The 24,213-nt window shown below is 38.6% G+C and overlaps 1 protein-coding gene across 5 annotated transcripts in view; it reads left to right on the forward strand.

Annotated features, from left to right (window-relative positions):
- The first annotated feature begins 6,552 nt into the window (after nucleotides 1-6,552).
- The window catches only part of AKAP7 (A-kinase anchoring protein 7), a 129,982-nt gene continuing 112,321 nt past the window's right edge, over nucleotides 6,553-24,213 (forward strand). For 4 of the 5 annotated variants that reach the window (XM_081250630.1, XM_081250631.1, XM_081250628.1 and 1 more), the window contains exons 1-3: nucleotides 6,559-6,667; nucleotides 13,391-13,522; nucleotides 22,718-22,857. In XM_081250630.1, coding sequence (XP_081106756.1) covers nucleotides 6,649-6,667; nucleotides 13,391-13,522; nucleotides 22,718-22,857 — 291 coding nt within the window. In that variant the 5' untranslated portion in view covers nucleotides 6,559-6,648. Of the gene's footprint in view, nucleotides 6,668-13,390; nucleotides 13,523-22,717; nucleotides 22,858-24,213 lie in introns of all 5 variants that reach the window. The other variant, XM_081250632.1, reaches the window with a different exon arrangement.

The raw sequence follows: 24,213 nt of genomic DNA on the forward strand, positions 1-24,213 counted from the left end.
CTTCACCAAGTCAGTCCCAAGGGAAGTTCTTTAACAAATCCTAATTCTCATGTAATAGAGTCCCAGTTGCTTAGTCTGGCATTTAAAACCTCCTATAATCTGGTCCTAAACTAATTTTCTGGCCTTATCTCCCAGTCCTCTGCCGCCTGAACCAGTCAAACTGGGAGAACCGCTCTCCTTTGCATCTACTTGTACCATCTGGCCTCCCAAGTCTTCAGGGTGTGACTCACCCCACCTGTCCTCACTCTAGCTCTCTTAATCCACTCATTTTCAGAGCTGGTCTCAAATATTATCTCTTCTTTCAAGCCTTTCCTGGTTCTCTAAGCCCAGAGAAATCTTTGGACACATTATCTAATTTCTCTCCATCTGTATGAGGATGAGAATTGTATTTGTTTTACCAGAGACTGAGAGGTTTCCCGGGACATGGGACCTGCAGTGCTGAAAATGAACAGCCCTGGGCAAACTGGGACAACTGGTCACTCTACTTGTAATATGTGTGGCAGCTGTAATATATGTGGCAAGGGTCCTGGGGCAGGAAAGGAAGGCCATGCTTTTTGTGCATGCCTACTGTGGAAATTTAGATGTCAGGGCTGGCCACAGAAAACTCCAGGGAGAGTAAAGGAAGGTGGGGAGGACACTTTTTGGAGCTAAGGATAGGCCAACTGGGGCTGAGACCTTCAGATAAATACATAGCTAAAGGGATCCCACTTTTGCATTTTCTCTCATTTTAGCTATCTTTTTTTTCTTAAGAAATTAAGAAAAAGAAGGGGGGATAAAAAGATACATTCCAAGTAAAGGAATTTTAATAAGGATGTAGAAGGCTCTATAAATAGTCCTGTGAAAGGAAAATATTTTTAACTGTTACAGTAAAGAAATATAATCATTAAGGAAAATTAATACATAAGACTATATACAAATTTTCAATTCTGCATGCCAAAAACTACTGCACACAAATTAAAATGCAAATAACAAATTAGGGAAAATGTTTTCAATATATAAGACAAAGGTTTTAAAATCATTAATATTGATAAATAGCGAATTCCCTGGTGGTCCAGTAGTTAGGACTCAGCACTTTCACTACTAGGGCCTGGGATTGATCCCTGGTTGGGGAATTAAGATGATGCAAGCTGTGCGGTGCGGCAAAAAAAAAAAATCGTTAATTAATAGACAGATTTTATGAAGCAGTAGAAACAGATAAACAACCTAGAAGAAAAATAAGCAAAAGTTTTTTATAGAGACATGCAAATGGCTCTTAAACACATTCAGCAATATTCAAATTCATTAACAGTTAAAGAAATTCGGGGCTTCCCTGGTGGCACAGTGGTTGAGAGTCCGCCTGCCGATGCAGGGGATGCGGGTTCGTGCCCCGGTCCGGGAGGATCCCACATGCCGCGGAGCAGCTGGGCCTGTAAGCCATGGCTGCTGAGCCTGTGTGTCCGGAGCGTGTGCTCCGCAACAGGAGAGGCCACAGCAGCTAGAGGCCTGCGTACCACAGAAAAAAAAAAAAAAGAAATTCAAGGTAAAATAACAAGCATTTTTATCTTTCAAATGAAAAATGAGGAAAGAACTTAGAATTTCATAAACTGCTTATAAGCATGTAAATTGGTAGATAATTTGGCAATATATTTCAAAAGCCTTACAATGATTCATAATCTTTTACCTATCAAGCTTCTTTCTGGGAATTTGTTTTAAGGAAATAATAAAAAATATATACAAAGATTTATAGAATAAAGTTTTATCATAGAGATATTTTTAATAATGAAAAAACTGAGATGTATTTAAATGAGACTGAACAATGATAATCAATAGGCAATTGATCAAACACATTGTGATACATTTATATAAAGATTTAATATGCAGTCATTGAAAAAATAATTTTTAATGACATGAGAAATTCGTCACAATATGTTGCAAGGAAAAAAGCAGGCTACAAAGCCATATGCAACATGATTCTATTTTTATAAAAATATACTATAATGGTGTGTGTATGCATATGTATATCTAGAGAGATAGACTTCTGGCTGATGTATTATAGATAATTTTAATGTTATTCCATGAGTTTTTCTGAATTTAAAAATTGTATAAAACAGTACAATTTATGTACATAAATTTGAAGTCAGAAATATTTAAAATAATTTAAAATGTTCACCCTGATATTTAATATTATCAGGCTCTTTGTGTCTGGCTACTGAAATAAATCTATTATGAAATAGGTGTAGTGATTTCTTTTTTTTTTAATGTAATAAACATGGCCTCCCTTTGCCCCTTTATTATTTTTTAATGTAATAAAAATGATTTCTTAAACAAATACTATACTCAAACATTAATTGAAAAGCATGCACATTTTATTGTTAAACACATGTCCCTCTTCCAACAAAATGAAATGTCATCCTGAGTCACCTTGGGTCACCAAATACTGGTATTTGACCATGTCCTGTAGAACTGCATGACTTCATCCTCCTTCATCCTCCTGCAAATTCCTGTGCCTGATGTACAGTGAGGCCAAACAAACCAAAATGTCAGAGTTTGGAGCAGAGAAAGGTTTATTGCAGGATCAAGCAAGGAGAATGGTGGCTCGTGCTCAAAAAACCCTGAAGCCCCTGATGGTTTGTTTTGCAGGAGAAGTTTTTATAGGCAAAATTTGGGGTGAGGGCTACAGGGTGTGTGACTTTCTTCTGATTGGTCGGTGGTGAGGTAACAAGGCAGTGCTCCAGGAATCTTGCCCTCAGTCTGAAGTTACCACCCTCCACCGGGGGAATCTTCTGCAGAAGAACTCAAAGATACTGTTATGTAGATTCCTTGAGAGGAACCAGGACCCTGCCCGAAGGCTGCACTGATGGTTTCTTGACTGTTCCTCCCTTTTTTCTGAATTCCCTCTCTTCCCTGATTAGCAACTGTTTGAATCTGTCTTTGGAACTCAGGGAGGGTCAAGGAGGCTGAATGAAGCCTATTTCCTACAAACAGGAAACGGGGGACACGGAAAGGATTTGTACCACGAGGGCCCCACAGGGTCCTGCTCCATTTCACTACTTGATGAACATTTACAGCTGTAGTTGATGGGGAGGACCGAAGAAACTCCTAGGACCAGAATGAAAACAACAACTATTTTGGTTATGGGGACAGGACCACACCACAAAAGAGAATGAGGGAACTAAAGAGAGAACTTACCACACAGAAGGAGCCTGGCAGAACAAATACGCCAATTCAGCAGCAGACCCTGGAGGTCGGAGGTCAGAGGTGGGTGGAGGAACAGGAAAAGTGTGGTAGCTTGAACTGGAACCCTTCCAATCTAGTTATCTTGGCAGTGTACACTGTCATCTGGGGAGAAAAAGGGCTGTATGTGTGAACTGTTTAAAGATAAACAGAGGCATATTACAAATTTCAAGAGTTTTTTGAGCAAAAACTCAATTCAAAACTGGCAACATCCAATCTAGCAGATAGAAAGGAGTTCCAAGGAGAGGTACAAAATGAAAGATTTTTATAGGCAGAAGGGAGTGGGAACAAGGAAGTTATAATAGGCAAAAGATTGGGTTCGTTATTGCAAGGTTACTTCCCTTTAGGGGATGGCAGGGGTCTATCAGGCAGATTACCTAACTAGTGCTGATCAGACGATTCCTAATTGACTGGTTTAAGATTCCATTTCTGGGAGAATAGAAACTATAAGTCTCTGGTGACGTGGGGCTTAGCATAAGTGACTCCATTTTGGGCCTGTTGTTTCATTTTTAACAAAAGGAACATGTTATCTCCATGAATTCTGCATCTCTCAGAGGTCCAAATAATTTTCCTGGCATCAGTCACCGTGCCCTATCCACTAAGAAGTGTAACATGTGGTGGAGGAATTGGTCTATTCATTTGCAAGAGACTGTCATCCTGAGGAGTGAGAAGATCCATCATGTCCAAGTGAACCACCAATCAGCTGATGTCTGGTGTGGACAGAGGACTTTCTGGAAAGGAAACTGGACCAGTGAGACAAGGACTGGGCATGGTGGCAGCCTGGAAGATTCATTAGTGATGTCAGGCACAGTATAGAACCCTAGATGTATTTTGGAGGGGTTTCATTAGGGGCTGGAGTTCTGGCCTGAGCAAATAGGTTAATTTAGCTATCCAGATTTAGGTATTAGTGTTAATATCAACTGATTTTTAGCCTCAAGCTGGTGAAGCTTTGGGACATTAAGATTACCCATGACATTCTTTCTTTTTTTGAAATTTATTTGGGTGTGTTGCTTTCTTTTTTTTAACAAATACCAGTACAGGTCTGATGGTTATAAAACTTCTATTCATTCATTCAACAACTGTTCATTGAATAACCTCTATGCACTTGGGCAAACAAACACTTTTAAAAGAGTCTGTGCCTTCACGGGAATTCCCTAGCGGTCCAGTGGTTAGGACCCTGTGCCTACACTGCCTTTACAAGTGGAAATTTACGTCACTTTCACAAAGTAAAACTGATGCCCTGCTATTAGGCAGAAAGGGGAGGGCAGAGAGTTCTTCAGTATCTGCTGTTTCTCAGTTGCCTCCAAAAATTATCTTAACGCTAAAGTGGCATATTTTGATCCCCTTCAATGTTGACTGTGGATTCCTTTTTTTTTTCTTTTAGTGTATTACCTATTGCAATTTACTCATGTTTCTTTCTCTGCTATTAGGTGACCGGCTCCTTAAGGAAAAGACTTGTCTGATTTCACCTGCACACCCTCAGGACGGAGTAGATTTTAGAGGAATCTGTTGTCCCTCTCCAGTCAGCCCATAATTGCTATGGGTGTGCAAACCAGATACCCAACTTGCTAGAATTATTTTAGGGTAACAAGCTTTATGACTTCTTGTGTATGGTTTTGATGTCAACTATTGTGGCTGAGTGAGGTCCTTGCTTCCATCTCCATTCTAGGATGTATTCAAGGTAAGTGTTATCTGGGACTTCCCTGGTGGTGCAGTGGTTAAGAATCCGCCTGCCAATGCAGGGGACATGGGTTCGAGCCCTGGTCTGGGAAGATCCCACATGCCGTGAAGCAACTAAGCCCATGCGCCACAAATACTGAGCCTGTGCTCTGGAGCCCACGAGCCACAAATACTGAGCCCGTGCTCCTAGAGCACATGCTCCGCAACAAGAAAAGCCACTGCAATGAGAAGCCCGCGCACCACAACAAAGAGTAGCCCCCGCTCGCCACAACTAGAGAAAGCCTTCATGCAGCAATGAAGACCCAACACAGCCAAAAATAAAATAAATGAAATAAATAAATTAAAAAAAAAAAAAAAAAAGAATCCCCCTGCCAATGCAGGGAACACGAGTTCAATCCCTGGACCGGGAAGATCCCACATGCCGCAGAGCAACTAAGCCCGTGCGCCACAGCTACTGAGCCTGTGCTCTAGAGCCCGCGAGCCACAACTACTGAAGCCCGCGCGCCTAGAGCCCGTGCTCCACAACAAGAGAAGCCACCGCAGTGAGAAGTCCGTGCACTGCAATGAAGAGTAACCCCCACTCACCGCAACTAGAGAAAGCCCGCGCAGCAACGAAGACCCAACACAGCCAAAAATTAAAAAAAAAAAAGATAAGTGTTATCATTTGCAAAATAGGGCACATTAATTTGTTGAGCGATGTACCTCATTTTCTTACTGCATGGCTTCTTTGCACTTAAAAGAAAACTACAGTACAATTCTGACCCAAACTCAAAAGTTCTTTTTTTTATTAATTAACTAAATTGTTTTTTTCTCCCATTTTATTCGTATTAGTGCTTTACCCTACAAACACCAGTAGCTGCTTTCCATTTAATTTCTAGGCGTGAAACCATTGTTAAAACTTTGAGGTATCGCCACAATTTGGGGTTTTTTTCTTTAAAGCAAAGTAAATTATCTAATTATACAGATGGACAAGGTCTTGTTCCTATACATCTCGCTCTTCCCAAATATTTTTAAATCACAACTCTGTGTTTTGAAAGCCCTTTTTAAAACTAAACACACCCTGGTGGCTCAGTGGTTGAGAGTCCGCCTGCCGATGCAGGGGACACGGGTTCGTGCCTCGGTCCGGGAAGATCCCACATGCCGCGGAGCGGCCGGGCCTGTGAGCCAGGGCCGCTGAGCCTGCGCGTCCGGAGCCTGTGCTCCGCAACGGGAGAGGCCACAGCAGTGAGAGGCCCGCGTGCCGCAAAAAAAAAACTAAACACATGGATCCTCAAGATCGGGGAACGCTTTCAGCCCAGGCCCAACCTCACCCCTCCAAACTTGGTGGATGGTAAAGGCCGTGCCACTGGAGATTTCTGAGCGCCGCCAAAGGCTGCAGGGGGCCCCGGCCGGGAGCGGGGGCGGAGCGTCGCAGCGCAGAGAGGAGGCCCCCTCCCTCCCCGCGCCGGGCCCGCGTCGCTGGCCGGAATCCGGTACCGCAGCCGCAGCGGGTCGGCCCCTTCCGCTCGTTCCCGGCTCCCGGCATGGGCATGCAGCTTCTGCGGGGACTGCGGCTCTGGGGGCTCGGCGCCTCCGCAGGCCTGGCCGCCTCGGCCCGAGCCCCCGCCGCCCTCCCCGGCTACCTCCCCCAGCCCCGCCTTCGCGCCCCGGCCCCGCCCCGGCCTCCGCCTCCGCACCCCCCTCCCAGCTGGCCTCAGGTCTCAGCTCCAGGCCGCAGCCGCCTGCAGAGACCCGCAGCAAGCCAACGCCAGCACTATGGAGCGCACCGGAGCCGGTGAGCCCGGGCAGCCGAGCGGGCCGGGTGGGGTGACCGGAGCCCGGAGGCGTGGGCCCCGCTCGGCGCTCGGCCTCGGGGAGGGCCCGGCCTCGCCCCACCTTGCGCCCCTAGCGCTTGGAGCGCGACCCCACGCCTGCTCAGCTCGGGGGCTCTTCTCCCCGCTCAGCGCGGGAATCCTGTAGCCGCGAGGAGCCCAGTGCAACCGGGTTGTGATCAGTGCTGCTTGTAAGCAAGCGTTTTCGTTAGTGCACGCACTGCTGGTGCGACTGGAGGCCGGGGGTGTGAACCCACGCTAAGTTTCACTTTTATTTCCCGAAGATCTTATGACCTTTTAGAAACTTGATTCCTTCACACACCCTCCGACGGTGTTATTGTGTGGTCGGCAAACCTAGAAAAAGCTCAGTTTTTATGCTTTATCACAAACAATCAAAGACCTGAACCACTACACTTGGGGTTTCCTTCTAGGATTTTATTCTAGGTGTGAAATGACCTCTTTAAACTGGCGCCAGATCTGCAGTGGGGCCCAGAATTGATTTCCAGTTTAGGTCGGCATTTGCTGTGGACTGAACTTTGTGGGTAGAGCGGGTTAGGGGTTGGACTTCTGGTGAAAGGGACCAACAAGCCAATTAGAGAAAAGGTGCTCTTCTGTGAGGTTTTTATAATATAAACGCATAAAAAGATATAAAAAGCATGAAAATGTTAAAATGTTATGCAACAGCCATTAACTAGTGTAACTATGTTTACAGTTGTTGAGGGAATGAAATGATGAAGACCTTGTAGGTGGATGCTGAGGGCGGGAGTTTTTGAGGTGCATTTTTAAAGGGGGGCCTGTAGGGGATTGTCAGTGTCAAAGAGAAAGGATTCACACCCCAGCTCCTTTAGTGTCTGACCTTGCAAGTGAAGATGCTGACGGCGTACTTTTAAGATGTTTGTGGAGTTTACTGTCTTCTTACATTCCTTTTCAGATATTATTAACTTTAGTCCATTACTCTCTAGTAATTTGGGTTATACTTTAGTTTCTTTTTTAATGATGTGGAAACCAAAGCATGGAGGTCAGGTGACTTGTTGACCGCTCTCAACATTTCTCCAGCTGTAAGATGTTTCTATTTTTAGTAGCCAGGTCAGGACTGACATGGATGATGGGATTGACCCTTTCTACTGGTTCTTGGGGAATATACCTACTATATACCTAGTAGAGTGAATAAAAGAGAATCTTGCTCAGTAAAGTTGTACTTGGTTATCCAAATAGGAAACTTACATTTTGTGTGACAAAGGACAGACTATCCTTTTTCTCTTCTATTGGTCTGTCTTTGATGAAGGCATTTGCTGAAGTGCACCTATATTTGAATATTAGTGTATACTTCGTGTATGGTTTTATAATATATTTTAAATGTGTGCATTGTTTTCTTATAAAAGTAATATTAATTCTGTTTAAAACATTTGAATAGCAGAAATATATTGAGTGCAGGTATGTCAGCCTTTTCATATATAATTGTAAACATAGTGCAAGTGCATAAGTAGTCTTATATCTGCTTTTCAAAAGGTCAGTACAGGTATCCCCTGCTTTTCAAAAGTTCACATTATGTCACTTTGCTTTTACATTTACGAAAGACCTGCATTAGCACCTGTTTTCACTAATCAAAAGAAATCCTAAAAGGATTTTTCAACCAAAGATAATTGCTTCTTCACTTGACATCATTTTGGCTTACAAAAGTTTTTGTAGGAGGGCTCTTGCTTTCAGATAGCAGGGAATCCTGTATTTGTTATGAACTTTTTTCAGCTGTTGTAGTCTTCCTAGCCATTATTCTTAGTTGTCATTATAGTGAGTATCCTTTGTTTAACCATTTCCCTATTATTAGGCATTTAAGTTGTTAAACTTTTTCTTTTTTGTTTAAACAGAGCTGAGGTGAATCTATTTTAGCAAGTATGATAGACTCCCAGATATGTATCTGGTATCTGTTGGGGTAAGAAGAAAATTTTCATGGCTCCTGATTGCTTTCTGAAAGGATTGCCTCAGTTTACAGTGCTATAAACTGCGTATGTGAACTTTCCAGAAGTGCATGTTGCTGGAAAGGGTGGGTTTTGGCCGTTGAGAACTGGATTCAAATTCTAGCCCCAAGACCTACTAGCTGTAACCTGAGGCAGATTACTTAATCGGCTAGGGTGTAAAATGAGTATAATAAGAGTACTCCCTGATAGCATGGTTAAATGAGTTACTGTCTGTAAAGTGCTTCCAGCTGTGCCTGGCATAGAAACGTGCTCAAATGTTAGCTGTTGTTGTTACTAGTAGTAGTTAACCAGTTTCACCTGTCTTTTAGTATTAATGCACTTAGCTGTGTTACTATTATTTGGATTTGTATAAAAGATAGAATTTTATTTAACTATAGTTAGACCAGATTTTAAGTACTTAAAATGGTGAATTTACAGTTTAAATGCTTTATTTAAAGGTTGGTTATTTTAAGGCAGTTTTCCCAAAGCAAAATATTTGCACTTCTGTAAAAGAAAGTGTAGTTATGATGGCTGTGTTTAATTCAGGTCTGCCAGCCTTTGCCCAAACACTAGAGCTTAGAGAACTGGAGGAAGGCTTCCAGATATGAGCCCTGCTGAGAAACATTGTTCTATAGAATGGCCAGCAGTTCTTTCAAGAGTTACTTGAAAGTGGTATTCTCTTTTTTCTGAGTTAATAATTCATATCTACAAAAAGGTTTTCAACTACTCTGTAATTTAATAGAACAAAGTTTGTATTTCAAGTTCTAGACGCTTGTTGATTTTGACATACCATTGCACTCAAGAGTTTATTTATTTATTTTAAAATTAAAAAAAATCTTTTAAAAAACATTTTATTGGCATATAGTTGATTTACAATGTTGTGTTAGTTTCAGGTGTGCAGCAAAATGATTCAGTTATACATATACATATATTCATTCTTTTTCAGTTCTTCACCCTTATAGGTTATTACAGAATATTGAGTAGAGTTCCTTGTGCTATACAGTAGGTCCTTGTTGGTTATCTATTTTATATATAGTAGTCTGTGTATGTTAATCCCAAGCTTCAAGAGTTTACATGTACTTTATTTAACAAGATGGGGAATGATGTTGAGCAAGTCATGTTATACTTCAATTTTTATTTTTATGTCAAATAGAATATCATTTACCCTGTGAAAATGAATCTGTGATGTGCTAAGGATGCCATTAAACACCAGGAGTTATTTTTAGGAGCACTGAGATAGCTGTGTGGCCATGGAGCTTGAGTAATTTATTAACCACTCCCAAATGGGTACTTACCTTTGTTGTTCAGTACAAGTGTATTGAGCACCTCCTGTGAGTTGGACACTGTGCTAGGCATTGAGGAATCAAAGGAGGATAAGACATAGCACTTAAAGAACTTAGAGTAGGGTGACCATACAGACAGATAGGGGTGTAATTTGAAAAGTTCCCCCTTTCACTTTTCAAAGGAGCCCTGGTTTGGGCCGTAAATTGTCTGGTCACTTTAGCTTAGAGTCTAATGGAGAAGACATGTAAGTGGACATCTATAACATGATGTATTCATGCTGTGATTGTACGTGGAAAGAGATTGGATTACCTCACTCAGCCCTGAGCTGGTCATCAGGAACGTTTTCCCTGCCAGTAGACGATTAATCAGAGTTTTTACTTTTAAGTTGATTGTTCTCAACTGTTAACATAATTTCTTAGTCTGGCATAGAATCAAGGTATGGAATAAGTGAAAGGGGAGCAGTGGTTTTCAAACTTCATTGCACGTTAGAGTCACCCTGCGAGGCTTTATAAAAGTACAAGAGGCTGGCCTCATTTCCAGAGATTCTGATTTAGGTGGCCTGGGGTGAGACCCAGATGTTGATCATTTAAAAAAAGCTCTTTAGGTGATTCTAATGTACGACCAAGCTTTAAAATTTGTCGACTAGGACAACCTTGTCATCTAATAGATGAGATAACTACTAGGGCCTAGAGAATTCACACGACTTGCCCAGGATCACAAGTGAGTGGCAGGTCTAATACTAGAATATCTTGTCTCCTGATTTTTTAAAAAAATATTTATTGGGCTTCCCTGGTGGCACAGTGGTTGAGAGTCCGCCTGCCGATGCAGGGGACACGGGTTCGTGCCCCGGTCCGGGAAGATCCCACATGCCTCGGAGCGGCTGGGCCGGTGAGCCATGGCCGCTGAGCCTGTGTGCCCGGAGCCTGTGCTCTGCAACGGGAGAGGCCACAACAGTGAGAGGCCCGCGTACCGCAAAAAAAAAAAAAAAATTATTTATTTTGCTGTGCTGGGTCTTAGTTGCGGCACGGGAGATCTTCGTTGCCGCGTGCGGGATCTTTAGTTGAGGCATCTGGGATCTTTAGTTGCAGGACGTGGGATCTTCAGTTGTGGCATACGGGATCTAGCTCCCTGACCAGGGATTGAACCTGGGCCCCCTGCATTGGGAGCACAGAACCTTAACCAGTAGACCACCAGGGAAGTCCCTGTCTCCTGATTTCTAGTCCCCAACCCTTTCTTTTATAGTAGCCAGCTTGCCTTGCATGTTACCCAAACACCACTATTACCATTGTCACTGCTCGATTGTCCTTTTGGTATAGCCAGAGAGATCCACATAGCACTTGTTCTCTAATTGTTGTTGATTAATTGGTTAAGATAAAGTAAACATTAAATTGTTTCAACAACATTTTTCATTTAAAAAAATGACTAAATTTAATTCATCATGTTATTTAATTCTTCATCTTGCCTTCAGAATGTGAGCATAGAATTCAGCCTTCCTTCCCCATTCCACATATTGCCAAGAATCCAGTATATTTCCAAGTGGCACTTTGGAGCTAGTATTGAGATGTCACTGTTAAATGGGCCAATTTAATATCACTAATTTCTCCCCTCCCCAGCTTTATTGAGATACAATTGGCAAATAAGACTGTATATATTTAAAGTGTACAGCGTGATGATTTGATATAAGTACACATTGTGAGATGATTGGCACAGTCAAGTTAATTAACACATCCACATTTCACTTTTTTTTTTTTGGTGAAAATGCTTAAGATCTACTCTCTTAGCAAATTTTAAGTATACAGTACAGTATTATTAACTCTAGTCACTATGCTGTACATTAGATCCTTAGAATTTATTACTAAGTTCTTAGATTAAAATAGAAAAACAAAAGTTGGGTTTATTTCATTTTGTCCAGATTTTCATTCAGCTTTGTGCACTTGTAACTGCACAAATACTCTTTGTTGCTAGCTTTTACGTGTAAGCTACATGGTCAGTGATGATATTTTCTGCATAGCTGCATGTGCCCCAAAATATAAAGTTATGTGTTGATCTATTAAAACTTTTGTTTAAATATAAGCTGCATTTGTATTTTTCAATGCAAGTGTAAACATAGAAAGGAAACATTTACTTGTTCTCACATGTTTCAAATAGTTGTGAGTTTGATTCGATTTAGAGTAAACTAACATTTGTTGAACACCTGCGTTCCAGGCACTCATACTCAATAGGTTTGAACTGTAATATAAATAAATAGCATTATTAAGAATGTACTATTAATTTTTTTGGTTGTGGTATTGAACATGATTAGCTGGTATATAAAAAGCAACAACAAAAAGGTTTTATTGTCATTTTTTGCTTTTATCTAGAAAATAGGGGTGTATGTGTGTAAGTAATATTAGAGATTACCCAAATTGCAATAAAAATTTAGTTTTTTTTGGTTTATGTTAGCTATGACCTATCAGGATATTTATTATCTTGTATATTGAAGCCATATTCTTAATGAAGTGTGTTTTTTTAAGGCCTGATATATGAAAATAAAGGATTACAGCAGAATGAAATAAATGACTTCTTTAATATTGTTAGTGGTAAATTAATCTTTACTCAATATATAGAGTAGAAATTAGATAAGTATCCCAGGATTTTGTTCAATTCTAGTTCAAACAACATTTGTGTCTGTCAATAAAAGCATGGAGAATAATAGTACTGGGGAGACCACCTACTGATAAATTTAGCAATTGACTCTATCAATTTGAACAGACACCCTCTTTCCCTTAACCTCCTCCCAATGCATATGATTGTTCCACCCATAAAAACAAAACAAAACAAGGACCAAATGGTGAAATGCGGCTCTAATATTAATATGTATCCATGGGAGAGCTGTCGGGAAACTGTAAGATCTTTTTGCTTTTTAACCACTGAATTTCTAGAAAAGTGTATTTAGAGCTATGTATTTTTAATGTTTGAATTTCCAATGTTAATATAATAATGGAGAGAAAAAAATTTAAAAGTCTTTATGAAGAAAAAAGTAAAAGTCAGAGCTTGTACAGATGAGAACAGATAAGTGATATTGTTAAAAAATAAACATGGAAAAGACTGCCAAAACCTTGTTGGCTTGTTTTCAAAAGGTATGTGAAAAACTGTAGTTTTAGAATTAAGAAAATGCAGCTATAAAGGATCTTGAGGCTTGTTGATTATATCAACTTCATTTAACCCTGAGTTGAGTACTGTGCTTCAGAAAATTATTAAAGCTGTTTAACATAAAAATGCATTTATAAAAATGGAGAATATGGTATATATATTTATATAAATAGCTGTACAATATATTTGAATACCGGTTTTAGCATTTCTTAACAGATGTTAATTTATATTGAGTTCAGTTAGTTGAGTTATTTTAGCTTAGGATATGAGTTAAAATAAATAAAATAATATACTTTTCTTTTTGTGATGTTAAAGGAGAAATAAATTCCAATGAGTGTGAAAATGTGTCAAGTAAAAGGGAAATGTCGGAAGAATTTGAAGCCAACACAGTGGATTCTCTGGTAGATTTGCCGTTTGCTACTATCGATATTATAGATGATTGTGGAAGTAAGTACTTTATTAAATAAATATGTGTTTAGAAGCAATGAATAGTAAATTTAGTGATACATATATTTTTTTCTTAATAATTACTTCACCTTAAGTACTTGTCATGTTTTTGAGTTTGGGTTGTTAATTAATAATTGTCTGTTGGTAGTCTATTGATACAACTATCACAGATAATATTAAGGCATGTCTCACAGAATTTGGGGCCAGATCATTCTGTAGTTTATGAGCTACTTCAGAAAACAATGGGCCACAACATTCCATGGTTTATAACCACCTCAGTTATTCTGGACCTACTGCTAATTCAGCAGTGCCCATTCATCTAACAGATGTTTACTGGCCAAAATGATATGTATTGGAATATAAATAAATACATAAAAATATAAATAAAGGTAAGTAAAATAAATAAATATATATATGAAATAAAATATACAAATGTATGTAAAAAGAAAATCTTTCAGAAATGTTGAGGAAGCAGTACAACCTGAGCCACACCTTTGGCCCTATAGGTTGAATGTTTTCTGGGAGAGAATCCAGCATTAGTGAGTTGCTGACCTGGACCTGGATGGGTCTGTTCTCTTTACAAGGGGAAGGGTCGTTGGTCAATTGGTTAGAAACCCAGTAAACCATCCAGAGGTTTGAGGTTGCTGTGAATCCTGCCTCTGAAAGTTGCGTGGGAGCGTGCAATGGAGAGTCTTTCATTCTACTGCTGATAGGAATAACTTAGTATGCTTCCCACAGAGTGTAAAAATTTGTGGAGAGCTTTAGTTTAATTAACTCTACTCTCTTAAGATAATCACAGCCCTTAACTATGAAGCCACACTTAAATCAAGGTTCAAAACAGAGTACTTCAGTGATTTTTTTTTTTTTTTAGTCACATGTCTTTCCTAAATGTGGCATTCAGTTCTCCTCATTGAAATTACTGTAATCCTTATTTTACCTCACAGAATTCTAGGTCTAACTTATAATTATTGAAGATTTTAGAGATATGGGAAATTATCATTTTATTCCTTATTCATTAGCTAATACTATTAAGTAGTATATTAAAAAATACTTTGAACCTTAAGTATTTTAAAGTATCAATTGAAACCTCCCTTTACCTGGAAAAAAATTTTGTAACAGAAAAATGTGTATCAAATAAAGATTGAATCTCAGTACTTGGTATAGCAAGTGATTGTCCTGAGTCAATTTTAAAAAAAGGGTAAATTATATCCTGTACCTTTCTGTAATTTATTGGGGAAGCCTGTAATGCATATTTCAAATTTTATTGTGAAAGGACTTAAGGCAAATATTTGTCCCAAATAATAAAAAATAATTGGTATCTGGCAAAGGGTATAAAAGATAAAACTCAGTAAACAAATATATGGAAAATTATTCAACTTCATAAGTATCAAAGGATGCACGTCAAAATACAATTGTAACTATCAGATTGGCAATATCTCTTAAAAATAATACTCAGTGATTTTAATGTTATATCTACATGGCTTCTGACAATGTACTGTTATAGTCCTTTTAGAATGGAGTTTGTTGGGATCTTGAGCAATGTTCATACATGGGGTAGAGTCACTCATGGAATTCCTACTATAAGGACATAGTCTTGTGGGAAGAAGTTTTATTTATAAATATGTGTGTCACAGTATTTTTAAATAGTAAAAATATTGGGGAAAACCCAAATGTCCATTAGAGTGTGGTTGAATAAGCTATACTAGTGCCTTTAGACTACATAGTATGGAATTATATATTATGAAAATATTTCTGAAAACTATGTAATAGTGAACATTTCCTATATAAAATGCAAAGTGAAAAAGTAGGGGGAAAATATATGTGCTGTTTGTTTACAATTGTGTAAATACTTTAGGTGCTTTGTCACCAAAATTCACAGTGGTTGTGTTAAGATGGGAGGTTTCTGAGCAATTTCTTTTTTCCTTTTTCTAATCTTCAAATTTTATAAATGCTCTTGATTCTTTTTTTTTTGTAAATTTATTTTTATTTATTCATTTTTGGCTGCATTGGGTCTTTGTTGCTGCACGCGGGCTTTCTCTAGTTGTGGCGAGCGGGGGCTACTCTTGGCTGTGGTGCGCGGGCTTCTCATTGTGGTGGCTTCTCTTGTTGCGGAGCACGGGCTCTAGGCGCACGGGCTTCAGTAGTTGTGGCACTCGGGCTCAGTAGTTGTGGCTCGTGGGCTCTAGAGCGCAGGCTCAGTAGTTGTGGTACACAGGCTTAGTTGCTCTGCAGCATGTGAGATCTTCCTGGACCAGGGCTTGAACCCGTGTCCCCTGCATTGGCAGGCGGTTCTTAACCACTGTGTCACCAGGGAAGTCCCTGAATGCTCTTGATTCTTTTCATGAAAAAATATAATTAAAATTTTTAGTTGTGGTTAGAAACTTGCTTTTAAAGATGTAAGCTTCGTCAATTCAGTAAACAGAACTAGAGAAACTCATTTTTTTTTGGATACTATCCACTAATATATCACTAATAGTGTTAAAGTTAGGTGGTTAAAAGTGAGGACTGTGGAGTCAGACTGTCAAGGGACAAAATTTACTCCTACACTTTTCTATTGTGTACTTTGAATAAGTGTCTGGGCTTACTTTCATTATCTCTAAAATTGGTTTAATAATGGTAGTTATCTCATAAGGTTGTTGGGAAGATTCAGTTTGTTAATGCTGTCCTTACAGCAGTGTGTGGCATGAACTTGCCTCCGTAAATTTTTATTAATTTAATCTTACCAAAATATTTTGCCCAAATATATTTGTTGAATTAAATATTAAAAAATGTGCCCTTTGAGAGCAGTATTTTATGATAATATCATTGAGCGCTTCTAGCACATCAGTAAATGCTTTATTATTTATTTACTTAATCCTCACAATGAATGCGAGGGGTAAATTATTTTTTTGGAAAGTTTTAGTAATTTGCCAAAGATTATTCAGAGTAATTCTATGAAATACAGAAGGTAATATTCTAAGTTGTATACTTAAGAAGTTTTAAGAATGGTTACTTCAAAGATTTTGACTGCTTAAGTAACAAGAAAAAAGGAAAAGAATATAAAAGCAAAATCGAATTCATTCTCAGCCTTTTGGCTAACAGCAAGTATGAAAACAATCAACCAGCAATGACAGATGGACTAACCTCATTACATTAATTTCTCCCATAATTCATTCCCTTGTAGTTTTTTGAGGGAATTAAACAAACTTTAGGAAAATTAGTTAATTTACATAAAATGACATATGTGGTGCTTTAGGTAAAAAAAGCCAACTCATGGATGAGAGAGTTACAGCCTTTGTCAACAAGATCAGATTCATTAGAGCACATTAAAATGGCTACTGAAATCATTATGAAAATTAACAAATGTAATAAATGTATGGGATGCGTTTACAGGCTCTACTACAACTGATACTTTTTTTTTTTTTTTTTTTTTTTTTTTGCTAAACAGTAAAGTTACTCTAAATAATCCAGTGAAAGATCCAGGGCATATTGCCAAAAGCTTTCTACATTTTGCTTCTATGGTCATTGATCTTTATAATGTTTTTATTGTAAACTTGATATTACTTGAAAACTTTGCTCATTGTATTTTCATATTAACTAAATAAAAAGTATAATAGTAAATTGTATTTTAGAACTTAGATTATGATTTAAAAGCTAGAAATAAAATGAAGTTCAGTAAGGAAAAGAGGGATTTTATAGTCTGGTCATACAAATAAACCTGCAAATGAAAACCATACAAATAAATCTGCAAATAAACCATACAAATAAATCTGCAAATGAAAACCATACAAATAAACCTGCAAATAAACCATACAAATAAACCTGCAAATAAACCATACAAATAAACCTGCAAATAAACCATACAAATAAACCTGCAAATGAAAACCATACAAATAAACCTGCAAATAAACCATACAAATAAACGTGCAAATGAAAGGCAAAGAAGATATGCAAACAAGTGTCTAGCAAGTTGACCATAAATCATCAGGACTCACTGAAATAGAAAGACAGACAAACTACTTATAATGGTATATTAAACTGTACTATAACAGTTAATATTCACAGAATTCTTTCCCCCTTTTTTGCCCAGCTCACATCAGATAATTTTAAACTTAACCCTGTCTGTGATGCCTAACAAAAGAAAAATGTAGATAATCCAGTTCAGAGGGAAGTTTAATAGTTATTGATAAGAGGAAACTAAGGGAATTTAGAAGAACCCTGTACTTCTTTATTTTTACCAAGAGGTTGCATTCTGAATTGGGGGCTTTACTCTGTGTCATCCTCACGATACCAGAATTATTAGACCTCTTTCACATTATAACTATTACCTTCAGGGCTTCCCTGGTGGCGCAGTGGTTGAGAATCTGCCTGCCAATGCAGGGGACATGGGTTCGAGCCCTGGTCTGGGAAGATCCCACATGCCGCGGAGCAACTAGCCCCGTGAGCCACAATTACTGAGCCTGCGCGTCTGGAGCCTGTGCTCTGCAATGAGAGAGGCCACGATAGTGAGAGGCCCGCGCACCGCGATGAGGAGTGGCCCCCACTTGCCACAACTAGAGAAAGCCCTCGCACAGAAACGAAGAGCCAACACAGCCATAAATAAATAAATAAATAAATAAATAAAATTAAAAAAAAAAAGAAAAAAGTTTAAAAAAAAAAAAAAAACTATTACCTTCAGAGATTAGGATTTTCCTTCTCTGGATATCTGCAAAATGGACTTATGAAACATTTGAAATGGCAAAAATGAGTAGCTACAGACAGGAGGACACTTTAGTTTTAAACAGGTAAGGTATAAAACAAAATAGTGAACACTCCAGTGGTCTTTTAAATACTGTTTTATTAAGTCTGTTCCTCTTCTTAGTACTGTTATATTGAGTAAAATACAGCAAAAGTATGTCTTATGTTCAAAGTAAGAAATAGATCTTACATTGCCACCCAATATACATATATATGTAAAAAACTGAAATTTCACGAAGTAATACATGTATCATAAGCAGTGTACTGTTTACCATTCTGTCCTTTGCTTTGCTTTCCATTCCAATCCATTCCATTCTAGTTATTAAAAAGTGCTTTTTTTTAAATCTTCTAAGGTGATTTCATAACCCACTAGTGAATTGATACTTACAGTTTGAAAAAAGAAAAACTAGACTATAGGCTTAGGATTCTATTTCTACTATGTTAATTTTGAGATAAACTAAAGGTTATAAAATCAGCTGGATTATTAGTTTGGACACCATTCTTTGTTTAATTTCACCATAAAATGTCCTAATTAGTACAGGTAGTAACAGTTGGTATCTTTATTCCAAATCACAGAAAACTAGAACCAGAAGAGACCCCTAGTTACTAGATTATGCAGCTGTTGTTCCTCCCATGCTCCTGGGTTAAAAAAAAAAAATTGAGGGCTTCCCTGGTGGCGCAGTGGTTGGGAGTCCGCCTGCCGATGCAGGAGACACGGGTTCGTGCCCCGGTCCGGGAGGATGCTGCGTGCTGCGGAGTGGCTGGGCCCGTGAGCCATGGCTGCTGAGCCTGCGCGTCTGGAGCCTGTGCTCCGCAACGGGAGAGGCCACAACAGTGAGAGGCCCGCGTACTGAAAAAAAAAAAAAAAATTGATTATAGAAACTTTTAAGCATATTCAAAAGTAGAATAGTATAATGTGCCTCATGTATTCATTACCTCTTCTTCACTGGATTATTTTGAGGTAAATCGTAGAGAGGTCCTTTTTTCTGTAAATAATGTATATCCTTAAAAGATGAGGAATCTTATTAAGCATATAATAGTAAGCATCCTTGAAATGTGCTTACTACGTGAGAAAAATAATGGTCATTCCTAATGTCATCAAATACCCTGTCATATTCATATTTCTCTGATTGTATTGCAATTATTTATTTATTTTTGGCTGCGTTGGGTCTTCGTTGCTGTGCACGGTCTAGTTGCAGTGAGCGGGGGCTACTCTTCGTTTTGATGTTCGGGCTCCTCATTGTGGTGGCTTCTCTTGTTGCGGAGCACAGGCTCTAGGTGTGCGGGCTCAGTAGTTGTGGCATGCAGGCTCAGTAGTTGTGGCGCACGGGCATAGTTGCTCCACGTCATGTGGGATCTTCCCAGACCAGGGCTTGAACTCATGTCCCCTGCATTGGCAGGCGGATTCTTAACCACTGCACCACCAGGGAAGTCCCTGTATTGTAATTTTTTAAAAGCTGGTTTGATTTAGGAACCAAAGTCTATGCATTATATTTGATACATCTCTTCAGTCTCTTTTCTAGGAGATCTCTAGATCTCCTCCTCCTTTTGTTTTCATTTGTGTGTGTGTGTGTGTGTGTGTGCGTGCACACATGCATGTTTATCATTGAAGAAATCAAGTTGTGTAGAAGTTTACTGTTATGGTCATTTGATGTTCAAATTGTCTCATCTTTGGCCTGTGGGGGAACTTTCAAACTGGCTCTAGAGACCTTCTGACATGATCCCAGGAGTCTGAATTTCTAGCCTTCTCTTGTACATTTTATTCCCCAAACCTAGAATTAGCTATTTCTCCATGGATTGGCCAGATTTTTAAGTTCTCAGATAAAGAAATGAAGTGAATTGATGGAAAGATGCTTGTTGGCAGACTAGTCTTTGGGTCAGTGCCCTTTCATTATCTAGTGCTGCCTCTGCTGCATTGCTGGTTGTCTTCCCAGCAGCCATTTCCACTCCCCCTTTTCCTTTTGTAGATTACTTTTACTCAAAGTCATAGGCTGATAACTGTCAGATACCCCCGCAGTAGAAGCACGGAGTCTTAACCACTGGACCACCAGGGAAAGTCCCTAAGTCAATGTTTAAATGTTCCTATGAGGTAGCTATTATTATTATTATTATTACTTTTTTTTTTTTTTTTTTACGTTACGCGGGCCTCTCACTGTTGTGGCCTCTCCCACTGCGGAGCACAGGCTCAGGGGCCATGGCTCACGGGCCCAGCCTCTCCAAAGCATGTGGGATCTTCCCGGACCGGGGCACGAACCTGCGCCCCCCTCATCGGCAGGCGGACTCTCAACCACTGTGCCACCAGGGAAGCCCTGAGGTAGCTATTATTATTATCCTCACATTAGAGAGGAGGAAACTTAGGTCAGGAGAATTTATGTGACTTATCTAAGGTCACACAGCTAGTGTGTGGAGCCAGGCTTCCAGCCCAGATTATGTTAAAAATGGTTTCCTTTTCCAGAGTGCCAGTTTACTAACAGCAGATGGAGGTGGGTTAAGAATGTATTTTAGAAATGGATTTAAAATATGTGGTACTTCATTAGCATATTTTGTGGCTTTTGTTTAAAATTAGTACATTTAATTCATGTTACTACAATCAGTGGTAGGACTATTTCTTATATATCTGAAATTACAAGCAGCTCAGTGTATTGATTTGATTTTCCATATGAAAAAACCTGCATGGGAAATAAAACCCAGTGGCATCTTATGAAGCAATTCGGATAATGCTCGTAATACAGAGAATGCTACGAACTTTTTAAAAGTTCTGACAAACTCACAGGTACAAAAGAAGCTAATAATTGATATTTCAAATATGTGTTCTCTGTGAAGATATATCATTTTAACCATGTTAGTCATTATGCATATTGTTGAGAAATGTAGTAGAGAAATGGTTGCACAAACAGACTGGGTAATTTTGCCTTAACTCATAATGATACAGTCAGACTTATTACCCAGATCAACTTGCTCTTAATTTACCCCTGTCTTAAGTCTTTTTCTAGGGCTCACAGATATGTTAGTCCTAGAAAGAAAGCATGTCTATTCCCACAAACTCTTAATTTTTAAATTTTAAACGTTTTCTACTATTTTTCTTAGAAGTTAGCATTAAAGTATTATTTGCAGCATTCATTTGAAAATTGTTTACTATTAATATTTCAAAGAACAACAGAATAAGGACAATTCCTTCCGCTCTTTGGTTTTGTGTGTAGTAGTAAGTACTTATCTAGAACTGCGAGAGGGAAGCAGTTTGCTCCAGTAGAAAGTACACTAGAAGGAGACCTTTAAAAGGTCTTGATACCAGGCTTGACTCTGACATTGAGCTGCTTTAAAAAGTTTTTCTTCTCTTCTCTTTCATCATATGTAAAATAAGGAGTTTAGTTAGATGCACGTGGGCCTTGTGCTCTTGGTCACTATGGTCTGTTAGAGTTGATCCCAAAGATGAAACCAACTTCATAGGACTGAATGTAAGGCAAGGTGCTTCCTCCCTCTCTCCCTCCTTCCAAAATCATACCTCAGAATATACAATTATATTTGAATTTTTCAAAGTCTCTATGAGGTACTGTATTTTGAACAGTAAGCTACTGTTCAAGAAGGCACACCTGAAAAATAAATTAATGGTAGTTTTGCATGGGTAGGGAAGCCCCTGATAGAATTTGTAAAAGAGACAATGGCATTTCACGCTGATTTGGAAATTACTTCTGGGGGTATAGCTTCATAATAAGAGTTGTTGGGTGTTGGAAATGTCTTTTGAAGATGACCTTGAAAAGCATGCTAAGTGTTTCTCAAGTTATCTATGGTCAAGGACCATTTTTTTTTCTTTAATTTCTTACATGTTGCTGACTGATACTTTTGTAAAATATAATAAAACATGAATTATTAGCAAAAAGGTGTTAAAGAAAAAGATCTATAAAATAGAAGCCAAAATTTGACAGACAAAATTACTTCGCCTAATTTAATTGCTCTGAAAGTTTATAAAGCATTCTCTCAGTTTCTGGAACAAATGGTTTGTAGTGTGACACTGGCCATGAACCAGACTTTGAATGGCACTGCTGCAAGTGGTTTTGTTGTAAAAGTTACAAATATACATATACAGGATGGATGAAAAAGTGATTTTTCCTAGCATCATGAAAATTGTGGCAAGGGGAAGAGGATGGTTGTTAGTTATGCTTTAGATCAGAGGTTAGTGAACCCATGGCCCATGGGCCAAATCTATCTGCTTTGTAAATAACTTTTTATTAGAAAACAGTTGTACCCATTCATCTGTGTTTTGTCTATAGCAGACTTGGGTAGTTTTGACTAAGACCGTATGATCTGCAAAGCCTAAAATATTTATTATGAGGTCTGTTGCAGAAGAGTTTGCCAATTCCTATTTTAGATTTGAAAATGACAGTTAAGAATGATTGCTACTTGTATAGTGCTTGTTTTTTTTCTGATTATATTATCTTTGTTTAAATGCATTAGACGTGTTGTTTGACTTTTCTTCTCTAGTCACTGATGTACCTAAGATAAATTTGGAGAGAAGTAAAGAAAATGAATGGAACAATAAAGATAAAATAAAGAAGAGGAAAAAAAAGCAAAAAGATTATCAACCCAACTATTTCCTATCCATTCCGATCACCAACAAAGAGGTGCTATTTTTTTTTAAATTATTTTTACTAAGTTTATTCTAAATTATATTTAAGGTACACTAAATGCTCATAAGTCTATTTGCTCTCAGCTTTTAAGAGTCTTTGGTGGCATTTTTAGCTGGGCCACACAGGGAATATAGAATATGTGTAAACAATAATTTTAAAAAACACTATTTAAATAATCATATTTAAACAATAATTTTGCAAAAGCCGCTTGAAAAAGTGTTGCCAGGTAGCATGTCAAGGTCCTTTCTAAGTGTTTGTTCATCATAGTGGAGGAATCTTTCAGAAGCAGAGAGCTGGTAAAAAAAGATTCTGAAATCTCTGTGGGGAAAGTAAACTGGGATTTCCTGCTGCTTAGTTCAGTTCATGGTAATGATTATTGCAACGCAGTTTCTTTAAAAATTGTTCATTGTTGTACCAACTTAATAGTGCATGACAAACTTGGTAGAAATCTATTAAAAGTCTGAAAAATTAATGTGGCATCAGTAATAGGAAATGGGACCAGCCAACTGGCCCACACTAAGAAACCCTTATATGTGACTAAGAGAGAAAACTTCAGTATCTAAGACCTCTAGATCAGTGAGTTAGGAATTTAAATGCCTTAGGAAAGAACACCTCATTCGGATGACTGACTGTTTTTTATCTTGGCCCAATTTCATGTATCTTAAGAGCTGGATCTGAATTTCTGTTTGATTGTGGGCTCTGATCTCTTAACTGGGCATATTTTCAGGTTGCTTTTCCCTTTATTTAACTAGAATGTTTCTACACAATGCTAGTGAATTTTTAAAGATCAAAGCAAATGAAATCGAAATCAAAGAAATAAATATCAAAGAAAAAAATAAATTCTTTTAGGACACTCTAGGAAATATCTAGTCTGTGAGATACAGTTTAGTTGGGGAGAAAAACACATAAAAAGAGAAATGGTATTACCTAGAAATACAGGATTTTAGAATTTGATACAGTAAAGTATCAGACTTTGGTTTTACTGGTACATAGTGGCAGGTTAACAGTAAAATAGCCCTTAAAAGTGTTTAGCTGATGCAGTGTTTAATGCAATCAGAAATTATATATTAAAATACTTGCGAGTTATTTGGACAGGTTTTCTCTGAGATTTAGGATCACGTGTACCTATGGGAATGAGAAGAGAGCAGGAAGCCACAGGTGGTGCTATTTAAGCAAGCAGTCAGACAGAGGCCAGGTCCTGAGGAAACTGCCTGTGAAACAGGCCACGTGACGTCCCCAAGGGCACATGATTTCTGATTGGAAGAGACGCCAGGTTCCTTCTTCTGATTTCTTGCTTAGAGATTGTTTCACCCAGCGTCTGTAAGTGTAGAAGTTGGGTGAGCCCTTCTC

The sequence above is a fragment of the Mesoplodon bidens genome (genome assembly GCF_964165515.1).
Source record: "Mesoplodon bidens genome assembly, chromosome: 12".
In the NCBI taxonomy this organism is placed as follows: Eukaryota; Metazoa; Chordata; class Mammalia; order Artiodactyla; family Ziphiidae; genus Mesoplodon; species Mesoplodon bidens.